This window comes from Clupea harengus, chromosome 25 (genome assembly GCF_900700415.2).
Source record: "Clupea harengus chromosome 25, Ch_v2.0.2, whole genome shotgun sequence".
In the NCBI taxonomy this organism is placed as follows: Eukaryota; Metazoa; Chordata; class Actinopteri; order Clupeiformes; family Clupeidae; genus Clupea; species Clupea harengus.
In genome coordinates, this window is record NC_045176.1 from 10,013,345 (window position 1) to 10,026,840 (window position 13,496).

At 40.9% G+C, this 13,496-nt stretch overlaps 2 protein-coding genes across 2 annotated transcripts; both read left to right on the forward strand.

Moving 5' to 3' along the window:
* The first annotated feature begins 1,369 nt into the window (after positions 1-1,369).
* LOC105900494 (neuropilin and tolloid-like protein 1) lies at positions 1,370-9,403 on the forward strand. The gene is made up of 9 exons (XM_031563212.2): positions 1,370-1,785; positions 2,349-2,402; positions 2,697-2,831; positions 2,941-3,189; positions 4,608-4,649; positions 4,736-4,863; positions 5,166-5,394; positions 6,385-6,498; positions 6,749-9,403. Exons 1-9 carry the CDS (start codon positions 1,761-1,763, stop codon positions 7,348-7,350), a joined length of 1,578 nt encoding a protein of 525 aa, XP_031419072.1. The 5' UTR covers positions 1,370-1,760; the 3' UTR covers positions 7,351-9,403.
* Positions 9,404-9,506: 103 nt separating this feature from the next.
* On the forward strand, positions 9,507-11,010 carry atpsckmt (fATP synthase c subunit lysine N-methyltransferase). Its single transcript, XM_012827931.3, has 4 exons — positions 9,507-10,062; positions 10,216-10,353; positions 10,533-10,583; positions 10,702-11,010. Exons 1-4 carry the CDS (start codon positions 9,781-9,783, stop codon positions 10,885-10,887), a joined length of 657 nt encoding a protein of 218 aa, XP_012683385.1. The 5' UTR covers positions 9,507-9,780; the 3' UTR covers positions 10,888-11,010.
* The last annotated feature ends 2,486 nt before the right edge of the window (positions 11,011-13,496 follow it).

The window sequence follows — 13,496 nt, forward strand, 5'->3', positions numbered from 1 at the left end:
TTAGACACCGGAATCAGTTATTCACTATAACTTACCATCAGATACACTATTGTATTCACATTCAAATGCTTTCAGTAAAGACTGGTTATTTCAAGTTACTTCGGGCAGAAGTTGATTTAGTTTTATTTTCACTGATATCAGTGACATGCATGTGAAATAAATGCAATGTTTGGAAATGGCCTGATATCCAATGGCAGTCACTATTTGAAGTTTATCAGTAGAAATGATAAAACAGCAGTGCATATGCATGAATTCATGTAAGGAAACATCCACATGGGTCTCCTTTCAGATCTGCCATATGATATAGCAAAGGTTGGTCGTCTAATCTCAGTCTCACAAATTACAGAAAAGCAGAGGACATCTGGGACCAGATTAGCTATCTCTCCCCCCCTTTCCCTCTCTCCATCTCTCTCTCTTTCTCTCTCTCTCTTTCTCTCTCTCTCTCTCTCTCTCTCTATCTCCCTCCCTCTCTCCATTTCTCTCTCTCTCATCTGTTCCTGCATGACCTAATTGTTTGCCCATCTCTAATCTGAAAAATTCCAATAGGAGGAAGACACTAGACAGTCAAAGGTGTGGCTTCACCACACACAAACACCGCACCACACACAAATACAGCACCACACACAAACACAGCACCACACACAAACACCGCACCACACACAAACACCGCACCACACACAAACACAGCACCACACACAAACACCGCACCACACACAAACACAGCACCACACACAAACACAGCACCACACACAAACACCGCACCACACACAAACACAGCACCACACACAAACACAGCACCACACACAAATACAGCACCACACACAAACACCGCACCACACACAAACACAGCACCACACACAAACACAGCACCACACACAAATACAGCACCACACACAAATACAGCACCACAAACAAATACAGCACCACACACAAACACCGCACCACACACAAACACAGCACCACACACTTTATTCTGTCTTTAGTGAGGTCAGAATAAGTGAGTAGATGCTTGACCCATGATACATCAAATGTCTGCTCATCTTTTGAGTTCCTTGCACACAAAGGACCTACAACTGGAAATAATTTAAAGCATCACTCTGTTAGGTACATTTTGCTGACCATGCAGATTATACAATGCAGATGAATATAACAATTAACAAAGGGTACACAGGAAAGATACAGTGTGATTTCTAAGCCATTGGTTCAACAATTAGCTATTAACCTCATGCAGGGAAAGGAGAATTGTTAATTCATGCTACCAACATTAGACTTCAGCACCAATATTCATGATCTCAATCTGAGTTCCGGGAGGAGTGGAAAGGGTGGTTGCTTAGGGCCATTACATGGTCTGCTCCTAAAAAAACGAGGATCATTATGACATGCGAAGCAGAGCCTCTCGTCTGATCTAATTGCAGAACTGCCCTTTTCCCTTTCTCCTGTTTCTTCCTGTTGCTCTGAACGGGCATACAGGGGGGCGCGCAGGAGATACCGATGACAGACCTGTTAATCCGCTCTTCACTAGGAGAGTTTTCCAGAGGCATGGAGATTAGACAACCATACCGTCACATCTCGTCAGTCGACGTAATTGAGTGGTACCTTTCGCTTCGTTGATTTTTTTTTGTTTCTCGTCTTTGGGCTCTCAAACTCTTTAGTTTGCTGCGCAAAACTGAAAAGTAAATGTCTGGATTTACTGGTGAGGTATTTTTTCGCCAAAGTTTCATGGAAATAGCTAAGGTTGAAAACCTTTGCCGAGAGAGATCATGTACGGGCTCAAACTGCTTATTGGTAAGTTACTTTCTCAGCATGCAAATAACTTACATACATAATGAATGCATGTGATGAGTATATTTAACATTATTGACACTAACATTTAACAGTTATTAAAATACATAGACTTTATATAGTATAGGGTCCTGATTATATTAAACTCGACAATGCGATGTGATTCTTTATGAAAACCTGGGAGTTTATTTAACTTTATATGGACAACAATTGCACATTTTATGAATTCCTCCATGATTATATGGGGCGTACGTGTCCAGTATAATCACAATTCCCTTGCTACAAGATTGAAAATACGGACGTAATCCGAAAAATGATAATGTTTTGGCCCAAATGCAGATGTGTTGCATTTGGTGGAGGCCGTGGTTAACAGAATATTTGGATTTATATCCAGATTTAAATCTGGACGAGCAAGCAGCAATCTAGGACTTCATCTGATTTTTCTTTCAGCGTTCAGTGAAGTGAAAAAACTGCATATTGCACTAGAATGCATTGTTACGGCTATGTGTTGCATTACTGTATAACTTGTTTGTAAAACATACCATTCTCTCCCTCTACAATGTCAGTGGGTGTCAGCCTGATCCAACTGGGCTTTACTGGGAAGACAAAAAGGGCTGCAGGTAATACTTCAGGTTCTGCATACCTTTGCATCTCACTAAAATGATGAGGAATGCCATCTTTTATGAATATAATTATTTCTCACCCAAACTGCTGTGAATGGGCCATGGAAGGTAACCATTCAAATGTATTCTCTGGTGCCTCTGCCCAGTTTATGCCATACAAGTGGATCCCACATTTTAAAAAAAAATACAAAGTTAAAGCAGCACAGAAGCTTCAATTAAAGTTAGGTTGACTCGTGCACACAGCTTTTTGGACAGAGGGCATGACCGCTGTGAGTCTGATGTCTGTTTCAGTCAAAAACAATTCTGGGGTGACGCCAGCGGGCCTGTGTGGCACCTGGATCAAAGAGCCTGATGGAGGGCAGTTTACCTCCCCAAACTACCCTGGGAGGTACCCTGCGGAGAGGGAATGCATCTACATCATTGAGGGTACTTTTCTTTAGCCTCTCTATCCTTATCATTACATGGAGATGTCATTCTGTCACCTCGTGTACTGTACTGCACTGTGCTGATTCTTCTCTCTGGCTTTTGTCTTTAGCGTCACCAAGGCAATGCATCAACCTGTTCTTTGATGATAAATATTCTATAGAGCCTTCATGGGAATGTAAATTTGATCACATTGAAATACGAGATGGACCATTCAGCTTCTCTCCCATAATCGGCCGTTACTGTGGACAAGAGAGTCCCATGTTTGTCGTATCGACGGGACGCTACCTCTGGATAAAATTTGTTGCTGATAGCGAACTGGAGTCAACTGGATTTTCAGCTACATACAACTTCACCCAAGGTAAGGCAGCTCAGGGGACATGAAAGTAAACAGCGGCCTTTAAACCAAAGCTTAAAGGCTCCTTGTTGTAGTGATGAATGTCATCATTAGGCATGATGTAGCAGTGGGTTTGCAGACCTCCACTGTGTGAGTGTGTGAGTGTTGGACTTTGTGCTTTGGTCTGCTGGGTCTGCATTTGCAGTGCAGGCACACGTGCACCAGCTGAGGGGCGGGGGAGGTCAGCGTCATCTCTCTTCATCCCACTTAATGAAAGCTTGTCTTTGGGAGAGAACTCTCTGTCCACTCAAAGCCCCAGCAGCATTTAGCACCCAATTTCTCTTACTGGCTACAGTGGCTACTTTCAGTTGTTTGTATTGATGCACTTTAATTCTACCCTGGTTGACAATGTGAAATGAATTGAAAGCTACAAATGATTATTGCTGATATTTCCTTATGCTAGTCCAACTGCTAGTTCCTTGTCAAAGAAGCAAATGAAAAAAATAGTGGTATAAAAATATTTAAAACTTCATAGTCATTTCAGTATTTTACTAGAAACTGAACGCATACTATAAAATATCTGTTGAACGACAACAACAACAACAACAACAACAACAACAACAAGAAGAAGAAGAAGAAGAAGGATTTAGTAAAAGAATAATAATAATGTGATATGTGAGTTAGAATGTTTGAAATGCCAAACATTATGATTTACCTAAACACAAAATTCCACAACCATGCAAGCTCTCAATCCCTACAGCCCAGAGAATAATCCACTTTGATCTGCACCAGAGGTAAGAAAACATGAGAGGATTAGGAAGGGTTCCATGAATGATTTTTTGATTGAAACCTCTGAGAAGTTAACCACCTCTTCTTGGAAATCTTTATTTTTGTATTACTCTTCATTTTTCTTTTCTCACATCAGTCATTGCTACTATTAACAAACTGGTTAACGGAAACACTAATGAGTGAATATTGCTACATCGTGAAGATAAATTTAAGTCCATGATCTTGCACGTCTAGTCTTACATGTCGAGGATGAAGCAGTTTAATCTGTATGAAGCTGGTACAAGGATTAATAATCCACATACAATCTCAATTGTGAGGCTTCAGGAGAATTACTAATCCTACATGTTGCAGTTATTAGGAGAAAGTGGATGATTGCAGCAATGTTGGGGATAGTGATGAGGTCAAAGGTAGTTGCCAAATAAATCTCAGAAACTGTCGTCAGTTTTGTGAAATAACATCAGGATAAGCAGCATCATTTCAATGAAAATATATTCCGCATTGCCCAATACACTGTGAAGCCGTGTGGTCTCACTGTCGATTTATGTGTTTGGATCACATCTGGCTCTGTACTACATACCTTAGACTCATCCTGAGCATGTAAACTGCTATTTGTCATGAAGCTTTCAAACACTCAATGTGTTCTCTTTTTACAGATCCTGATTTCAAAGAATTGGGAACCTTGCCACCCCTGCCCAGTAGGTTTAATTTTTTTTAAATCCAGATCATCAAGTGAGCCGTACACACACAGCATTCACACAACTAACAGAACGTGTCTTTGCAGACTGTGATTTTGAAATGAGTGGGCCAGAGGGCATAGTGGAGTCTATTCAGATATCGAAGGAGTCCAGAGCCGTAGACACACAAGCCGTGGACTGTAGGTGGTATATCCGAGCCCCGCCTAACTCTAAGGTCAGTTCTTCTAAACGTAGACAAAAACCTGGCCCTACCACTCAGTGTGTTCTGCCTTGTTACCATACACTGGGTATAATGGCTCTCAAATTTGTCATATAGATTAAACTTCTTTTTCTTTTTAATACCATATATACTGACAGAAAGTGATTATTTTAGGAATCAGATATACAGTCCTTCAATGCAATTACTTCTATATCAGCAAAATCTATTATTTTGAACTAATCGCAAAGTAATTATTTTTGAAAAGATGATGATGATTTTTGTTTGTTATGAGATATCTGCCTATTCTTTCCCCGCAGATCTTCTTACGCTTCCTGGAGTATGAAATGCACAACTCAAACGAGTGCAAGCGTAACTTTGTGGCGGTGTATGACGGGAGCAGCTCCGTGGAGCACCTGAAGAACAAGTTCTGCAGCACTGTGGCGATCGACGTGATGCTGACCACTGATGTGGGTGTCGTGCGCTTGTGGGCTGATGAGAAAAGTCGAAAGAGCCGCTTTCGCATCCTTTTCACCACCTTCCAAGAACGTGAGTTGGCGCTGTAGTTTGCTGTATTACCACATCTACGGTACTCTATGTGTGGGGGAAATGCTTCTTCACACTGTATATCACTAACATTTATATTTATACATTGGGCAGACATTCTCATCCAAAGTTGGTCGTTAGGCTAAAAATCAATCCAAGCATGCAGTTCCACAACACAGGTTTTCCTGTTAACCAGATGAGTGTATGGGCCTTTATAGACTACACAACTTTTCAGTCGCCTACTGTAAAGTGGCTATATGTAGGCTGTTGGGGAAAATGGTAACAGTGTGAAATGGGCCACGGCCAACTGAAGACAAACATAGACTAGTCACAAGGAAATCAGGCAGGTTTGACTTCCAAATCTGCCAATGTAGTGAATGAAGTTGAAGCATAATGTGCCCGCATTTGTCAGAGATCAGATGTGCTACTGCATTTTTATATGAAGTGATTTACCCTAAGTGAAGTTTATTGACCTGCCATGAGAGTTGCAGTAGTCCATTTTATGACACGATGAATGCCTGGAGTAGTACTTCTACTGTACACCCCAATGGTTATGACTTCCTTTCTGAGTCGAATTGATAAAGAGCAACGCTAAATATTTCGCTCAGCATTTCTATGCAGAAATCTGTATTTATGAAAAGGTCACGTAATGTTGATGTCCTATACATACACGTCAGTAGTCATACTTTCAGAGATTTTGTGATTTAGTAACACTGTTTGACTGGAAATATTCCAGGAAGATTTGTTCTGCATGAATGGTTTCATCATAATATTATTTGTATTAGTTACAGGGGAAGTTATGGTACCAAAAATGTGTGCAGGTTGAGTTGGTATAATCTCTCCAAGATGGTCACTTTGAATAAACAGTATTGATTGTCATCATGCATGACACAGCCCCTGTTTTTCGAGTAATCTAATTTAGCATTTATGTGTCTAGTTTAGGTTACAGAAATTACAGTTCATAAACCACCCAATGCTTTTTCTATTCCCCAGCTCCATGTGAAGGGGACACTTTTTTCTGCCACAGTAACATGTGTATTAACACCACCCTTGTCTGCAATGGAATACAGAACTGTGTCTATCCTTGGGATGAAAATGGCTGCAAAGGTATCTTTTCCAACTAGTTTGAATAAGCCATTCTTGAATTTCTGATGTTCATGTTGGACCAAACACATTTTGGACAACTGCTGCTCACATGAATGTACAGTGCGAAACCACTTACAACTGAGAGTATTAAAAAAACCTTAATAATTATGAGGGATTATACCATATGTTGTTTTGCATCCAGTTTGTAAAAGCAAGCTCTGTCATGTACGTTAGTTCACAAGGTGAGTTGGTTCATCTTGGTTTTTTCCAGAAAAGAAGAAATCAAGTGTCCTGGAAGAATTGGACCACGTAAACGTCGCCATCATTGGCATGACCTGTGGCGTAGTGCTCATCCTCCTCATCGTATCCGGTATTATCCAGATGAAGCAGCCACGCAAAAAGTATATCGTGCGACGGGATGATTTTGATCCCAACCTGTTCCACGAGACCTTTGAGCCGCCGCACTATGAGCTGTGCACACTGCGCCGTGATAACTCCGCGGACATGGATGACCTGGCTCAGGACTTCCAAAAGCTGCGCCGCTCCTCGTCCAAGTGCATCCGTGACCACCACTGCGGCTCTCATGCCTCCAGCGCCCACGGCAGCCGCACCGACCTGAACCTGCGAGAGGCTGCCGCCGCCCTGGCCGACCCCCAGGCTGTGCCCCCACACCACCCCATGCACCACCCCGCCACAGCAACCGTCACCACGCCCGGCGGCCGCAGGAGCATCCAGGTCATGAAGCACAGCTACTCACACAACGGAGGAGAAGACTACGACCCGGAGGATGAGGACGAGCTGGATGAAGGGCCCAGCCACGGCAGGGCGAGACTGGAGAGATCTGTGCACCGGTCAGTATCCAACGATTTCTAAAAGCCTGTGGTAGCACGCCGTGTTTGAGAGGTGGTATGAGGGGTCTTGCATGGAAGCCCCTGTCGTGAACGTGGCGCTTTTCTGTTTCTCTTTTCTTTATGTCATCTGAAGATTTTCTTGTTTATTTTGTTTCGTCTTCTTCTTCCATAAAATCACCTGTCATGTCATGTCATGTCATATCTAGAGAAGATGTGCATATCAGTGATAATCAAATACATATTTTGATTTTAGTCTGCATGTGCAAATTCCATTATACTAAGTTATTATTGCAAGTTTTGGTATAAGATACTGTGAAATATATGATTGTATTATATATATATATATGTTTGTGTTATGTTTGCATAATTTTATTTTATTTTATTATTTTATTTTATTTGCATTATATTTATGTTCACAGTCTGACAGGCTGTTGCACATATGAGATTGGTCTATTAGCATGTTAGTTGAAGTGGCAAAGCTGAATTAATGACAGAAAAACAACCTCATTACTGTTATTATTATTATTATTATTATTATTTTTGAGTTTTGAAGTTAATCAATGATTGGCATATGTTGTCTCTTTTTGTCCCCTTTCATTTGATGTGACTTGCATGCATGTTTGTTGTTATTCAGCTGTTTTATATGAACCTTTTGGAGAAAAAATATTCTTGGATTTGTTAATGAGCATACCCATAGTTTAAACCAATGATTCACAAACTTTTTATGTCAGGCCCACCTTTGACAATGAAAGGAACATTTCACCTCCCCACCTCCACCATGGTGTAAAGATTAAGACTCACATGTTATCTGCTATTTAACTTTTAATTTAATTATTTTTTTTTTAAACCAGGACAAACATTTAAAGTGTTATTCTACCCTAACTTATGTTTTTGGTAAAACTGTAAAGTAAATGGTATGACTAAACTGTGATGGAACACATTAATACTGGTGTTAATATTGACCAAATTCCCAATTTAAATAAAAAATGTTCTGGGTTGAAAATGGTTCAACACACCATCTACTGCTTCAAATCATCCTGAATCACCTTGCAAAGCCGACATATCTATGACCATTTGGTACATATCCGCGTCATGAACTGGGCCTCATTGAGTCTCATTTTCATTTGCTGATCGAGACTCATCATTCACAGCAGTGTAATATTATATATGATATAAGTAGGCATACAAAGTAACCTATAAACTCATCACCAAATAGTTTGGTTGGGCTACTATGCTGTTGGAGCACTGCCATACAACATTCGACCTGTAGTCTGTTGTATAGGTTTCTTTTTCTGCCCTCAACTCGCGCCCCTCCTGCTGTAACTTCATGCAGTCCACTGGCCAGTGTTGACACATTGCAAATTGTACATTTTTCATTTGTCAATAAATACATATCAAATTATTACGGGATATTTCGAACCTATTTGCAGTCAGGTAGAAAACCTACGCGCTGAACACAAGGCCATATAAACTGCCGTGGTGATGTTGTGCCCCCTTGTGGAGGCTCTTGAGATTTGTACTCTGATTTCCCTGTATTTTTCATGAATTAAGTCACTTACATTTTGTTAGTAAGTCAGACAGACAGACAAACAGATAGATAGATAGATTATAGTATTATTGGGGAACATGGTCGTTTTATAATGCCATCAGAAATGCGGTTGTTGTAAGTATTTGATAATAAAAAAAACTCTGGCCGGGGCAGGTATACATTACATACATGAATGTATATAATGAAAACAATCGGTTAAAACTGCAACACTTTTTCTTAATGACAACGACGTAACCCTAAAAGAACAAAGATGATTTTTCCCAATGCCTTTATTCTTTGTTTCCGTTCCGTTTCATTTAAGGTCCATAACATATTTTATTTATACTTTCAGAATTACATTGCACTTTATTATTGCAGTTTTGTCGACGAATGCTTAATTTGTAGGCCTATGTCAGTATCCTATCAAAAATAAAACACGTCAACTTAGAATAGCAAATTTGTATAAACATATTTATGTGTGTGTTGTATGTGTTGATCCACCCCTGCAAATATAGCATATTTTCTAAGGGAAAAAATCTAGCATCGTCAACCTAGGCTGCCTTTGATGTTTGCGGAACTTATCGAATGAGCAGTCATACAAAGTCGGATGCATGTTTGTAACGGACAGAGCCGGTGCGTCAACATCGGTCGGTCATCGTGCTACTGAGTAGGCTTACTGAATCTCTCCTAATGTGTCTTTATCTAAGAACATGTATGTTATTTTAAATGGTGTTCACTGGCAATTTGGAGTGAAAACTCACGCCATTAAAAACACCAGAAAGTACGGCAAAATCCGCTAATCTAGGATAAAGTTCTGACCTTCTGGTCCTTCTGTTGTCATGTCTTAGCGGCGATCATTTTGATTAAACCTCCGATTTAGTTAACGTTAGCTGGATTTATTCTGACGGTACGGTGTTTACCATTATGTCTAAGTACGACGCTCAAACGAGTACGCCGGGAGACACAATTGACGTTGCTGTGACAGGCAATGGCCTAGGAAAGCGTTTAGGCATAATCGCTACATGCGTAGTTGGAGGGTCGCTGGTTGCCCTCTATGCAGTGACAGGACCATTTGTTGCTCCTGCCCTAAGAAAAATATGTCTCCCATTTGTTCCGGCAACTTCGGTGCAGGTTGAGAATGTCTTTAAAGTGCTTCAGCAAAGAACAGGGTCACTCGTGGACATTGGAAGTGGAGATGGAAGAATAGTAAGTACAGGATGTCGTGTCTTCAGTGCTTCTTGCGGAAATCTAATTTTTATCACTATTATTTGTGGATTATTAGCCCCAAAATATCAGCTTTCAATCATGATTAGAGCAGTACAGATTTTAAAATGATAACACACCTTTTCATCTTTGTAGGTGATAGCAGCTGCCAAGAAGGGCTTTAGAGCTGTAGGTTTTGAGCTCAATCCATGGCTGGTTTGGTATTCGCGTTACAGAGCTTGGAGAGAAGGGGTTCATCATTCTACTTCATTCTATATATCAGATCTATGGAAGGTAAACATAGTTATCAAAATTTAAACAGAATGTGAATCAAATAACCTGTTGGAAATGATGTATCTTTACTGAATCAACTTTGGACAAACGCGTCTGCTAAATGTAAATGTAAATGAATCGAAAATAAATGAAGGAACAAAGTATAAACAGTAATACTGATAGTGTATCTTCCTTTCCAGGTTAGTTTTGCACAGTATTCCAATGTTGTGATTTTTGGAGTCCCACAGATGGTAAGTGTCCTCTGGTTTGACATACAATTTTGTTTGTTCTAACCTAACCATTTTGAGTAAAATATAAAGTACAAAATGCACTGTAGTTTGATAAAAATGCCCCTGCCTTCTCTCTCAGATGGAGAAACTTGAGGACAAGCTGGGGAGAGAGCTACAAAGCTCAGCAAGGGTGGTTGCCTGTCGCTTCCCCTTTCCCTCTTGGGTTCCTGATGACACAGCCGGCGAGGGGATAGATACTGTGTGGGTGTATGATGCTAAGACAGTTCAGTCTCTTGTACAGATAAACCAGGCAACTGAAAAGTGAGCTGAATTAGGGTTACTTTTACTTTGGTACTTTCTTCCTGGTAGAATGTATTCTGTTCATTGTGTGAATTAAAAACTGTATGAATAAATGTATCATGAAAATAAATGTATATTTCTATTAATAGAAGGTCTGCTCACAACACTTTTCTATTAAGGTAATTCTCACAAAGGCAAAGCATGCGTATTCATACATTTAATAGTTGATTACCACTCATACGCGTCTTGCCCTTCCAGACATCGTTTAAACAGCAGCTATGCAAAATATGGTTAATTCAAAGTCATGATATTGCATAGTATTCTAGATTACAACCTGGGGCCTGTAGTACGAATCAGGGTTTTGAGGTTAGTGAGGTAACTTCAGGTTTAACTCTGGGTTGTCAGTATCACAACTGTAGTTCACTTTTTACCGGGGTACATCGCCATGGTGTCTTAAGCTGCACACCTAACCTGTTCTGGAGCAGGTTATGTTTGAGCTAACAGATCAAAATAAAGAAAAGCACCGCCTACTGACCAATCAATTTTCTTAGAAAATCACCATTCCTGGAAACTTGGTGCGCAGACAATTTTACAGCTGAAAAAATAATACATAAGAATACATCTCAGCAACCCATTCATTTATTGAAATACACAGTTGTGATTAAAGTCAGATCTATTTGTGATTTACTGTTTTTCTCAAGTTGCCTTAGTGCATTTATCAGATCTGAATTGAAATTCTCAAAACTATTACACAACCTCCACAACACCTAGTCAAGTGTGCACATCATAAAAAGCAATTTCTCATTCTTTTGAACAGATAACATATGCTTTGGCACTTCCATACAAATGTTTCTAACATTATCAATTGCTTTTGTCATGTTCAAAATGTATCATTATTAATAATAATAAACTTTATTTATATAGCACCTTTCATGCAAAAGAATGCAGCTCAAAATGCTCTGTTGAATAGTCTTACCCCCAAAAAATATCTAGGCATTAGTTCATTGGATAAGTCATTACATGCAGAAATGTAGTGCAAACCAGGTGTCATAACCTGTCAAGCACATTTTATACTTTTCTTTTAGACATTTTTGGTAAATACTCATGAATTAATGAATTGCTCTCAGGTGAATGTGTGAAGCGTTAGATCAACCAATGACCAATCAGTTCTCAAATAGCTCAGGGGTGCATCTCATGAACCTTCCACTGGCAAAGCATATAGACAGAGCACAACATTTGGAATATCTGACAGTGGAAGAACAAAAAGGACATTAACAGGGTCAACACCTGGGAAGAAGAGTAAGGCGTGGAAGGAGAGGAGTATGGCTGCATGGGGGGGGGGTAAGGCTGCGTGGGGGAGGAAGAGGAGTAAGGCTGCGTGTGGGAGGAAGAGGAGTAAGGCTGCGTGTGGGAAGGAGAGGAGTAAGGCTGCGTGTGGGAGGAAGAGGAGTAAGGCTGCGTGGTGTAAGAAGAGGAAGAGGAGTAAGGCTGCGTGGGGGAGAAAGAGGAGTAAGGCTGCATGTGGGAAGGAGAGGAGTAAGGCTTCGTGTGGGGGGAAGAGGAGTAAGGATGCGTGTGGGAGGAAGAGGAGGAAGGCTGCGTGTGGGAAGGAGAGGAGTGAGGCTGCGTGGTGTAAGAAGAGGAAGAGGAGTAAGGCTGCATGTGGGAAGGAGAGGAGTATGGCTGCATGAGGGGGGGGGGAGTAAGGCTGCGTGGGGAGGAAGAGGAGTAAGGCTGCGTGTGGTAGGAAGAGGAGTAAGGCTGTGTGTGGGAGGAAGAGGAGTAAGGCTGCGTGCGGGAGGAAGAGGAGTAAGGCTGTGTGTGGGAGGAAGAGAAATAAGGCTGTGTGTGGGAGGAAGAGGAGGAAGGCTGCATGTGGGAGGAAGAGGAGGAAGGCTGCGTGTGGGAGGGAGAGGAGTAAGGCTGCGTGTTGGAAGGAGAGGAGTAAGGATGCGTGGTGTAAGAAGAGGAAAAGGAGTAAGGCTGCGTGATGCAAGAAGAGGAAGAGGAGTAAGGCTGCATGTGGGAGGAAGAGGAGTAAGGCTGCGTGTGGGAAGGAGAGGAAGAGGAGTAAGGCTGCATGTGGGAAGGAGAGGAGTAAGGCTGCGTGGTGGAAGAGTAAGGAGGAAGAGGCCAAGGAGCCCATACATGTACAGTTCTGCCTAAGTGTTTCCTCTAAAAAAAAAATTATGTTTACATATCATCATATTTTTTTATTTGTGCAATGCAGTGCTGTAAAAAAGTATCTTTCTTTTCTGTATCACTTCATGATCTGTTTTATGTTTTACAAACAGTAAACTCATAAATGTAAATCCTGTCCAATATCAGTCTTCCAGATACAGTAATGTGTAACTTTGTACTGTTGAAATTGATATATGCCACATAGAGAAAGTGCCCTCCTGTGCATTTTCAATCATTGTCTTCAAAACCTTAGCCGTATTTTACATCAGAAAATACTTACAGAGTACGCCGTTATATTGGCAACATTTCCAAGCTTGTCCATAAGCAATGACACAAAGTTCTGATGGCACCGAAACGTTAATTGACATAAATATTTTGACACATAAATTAAGGATTTTGAGCAAGTTACGGGCTGTTACAGGTAATGTATTGCCTGGTGCTGTTTGTACGAAT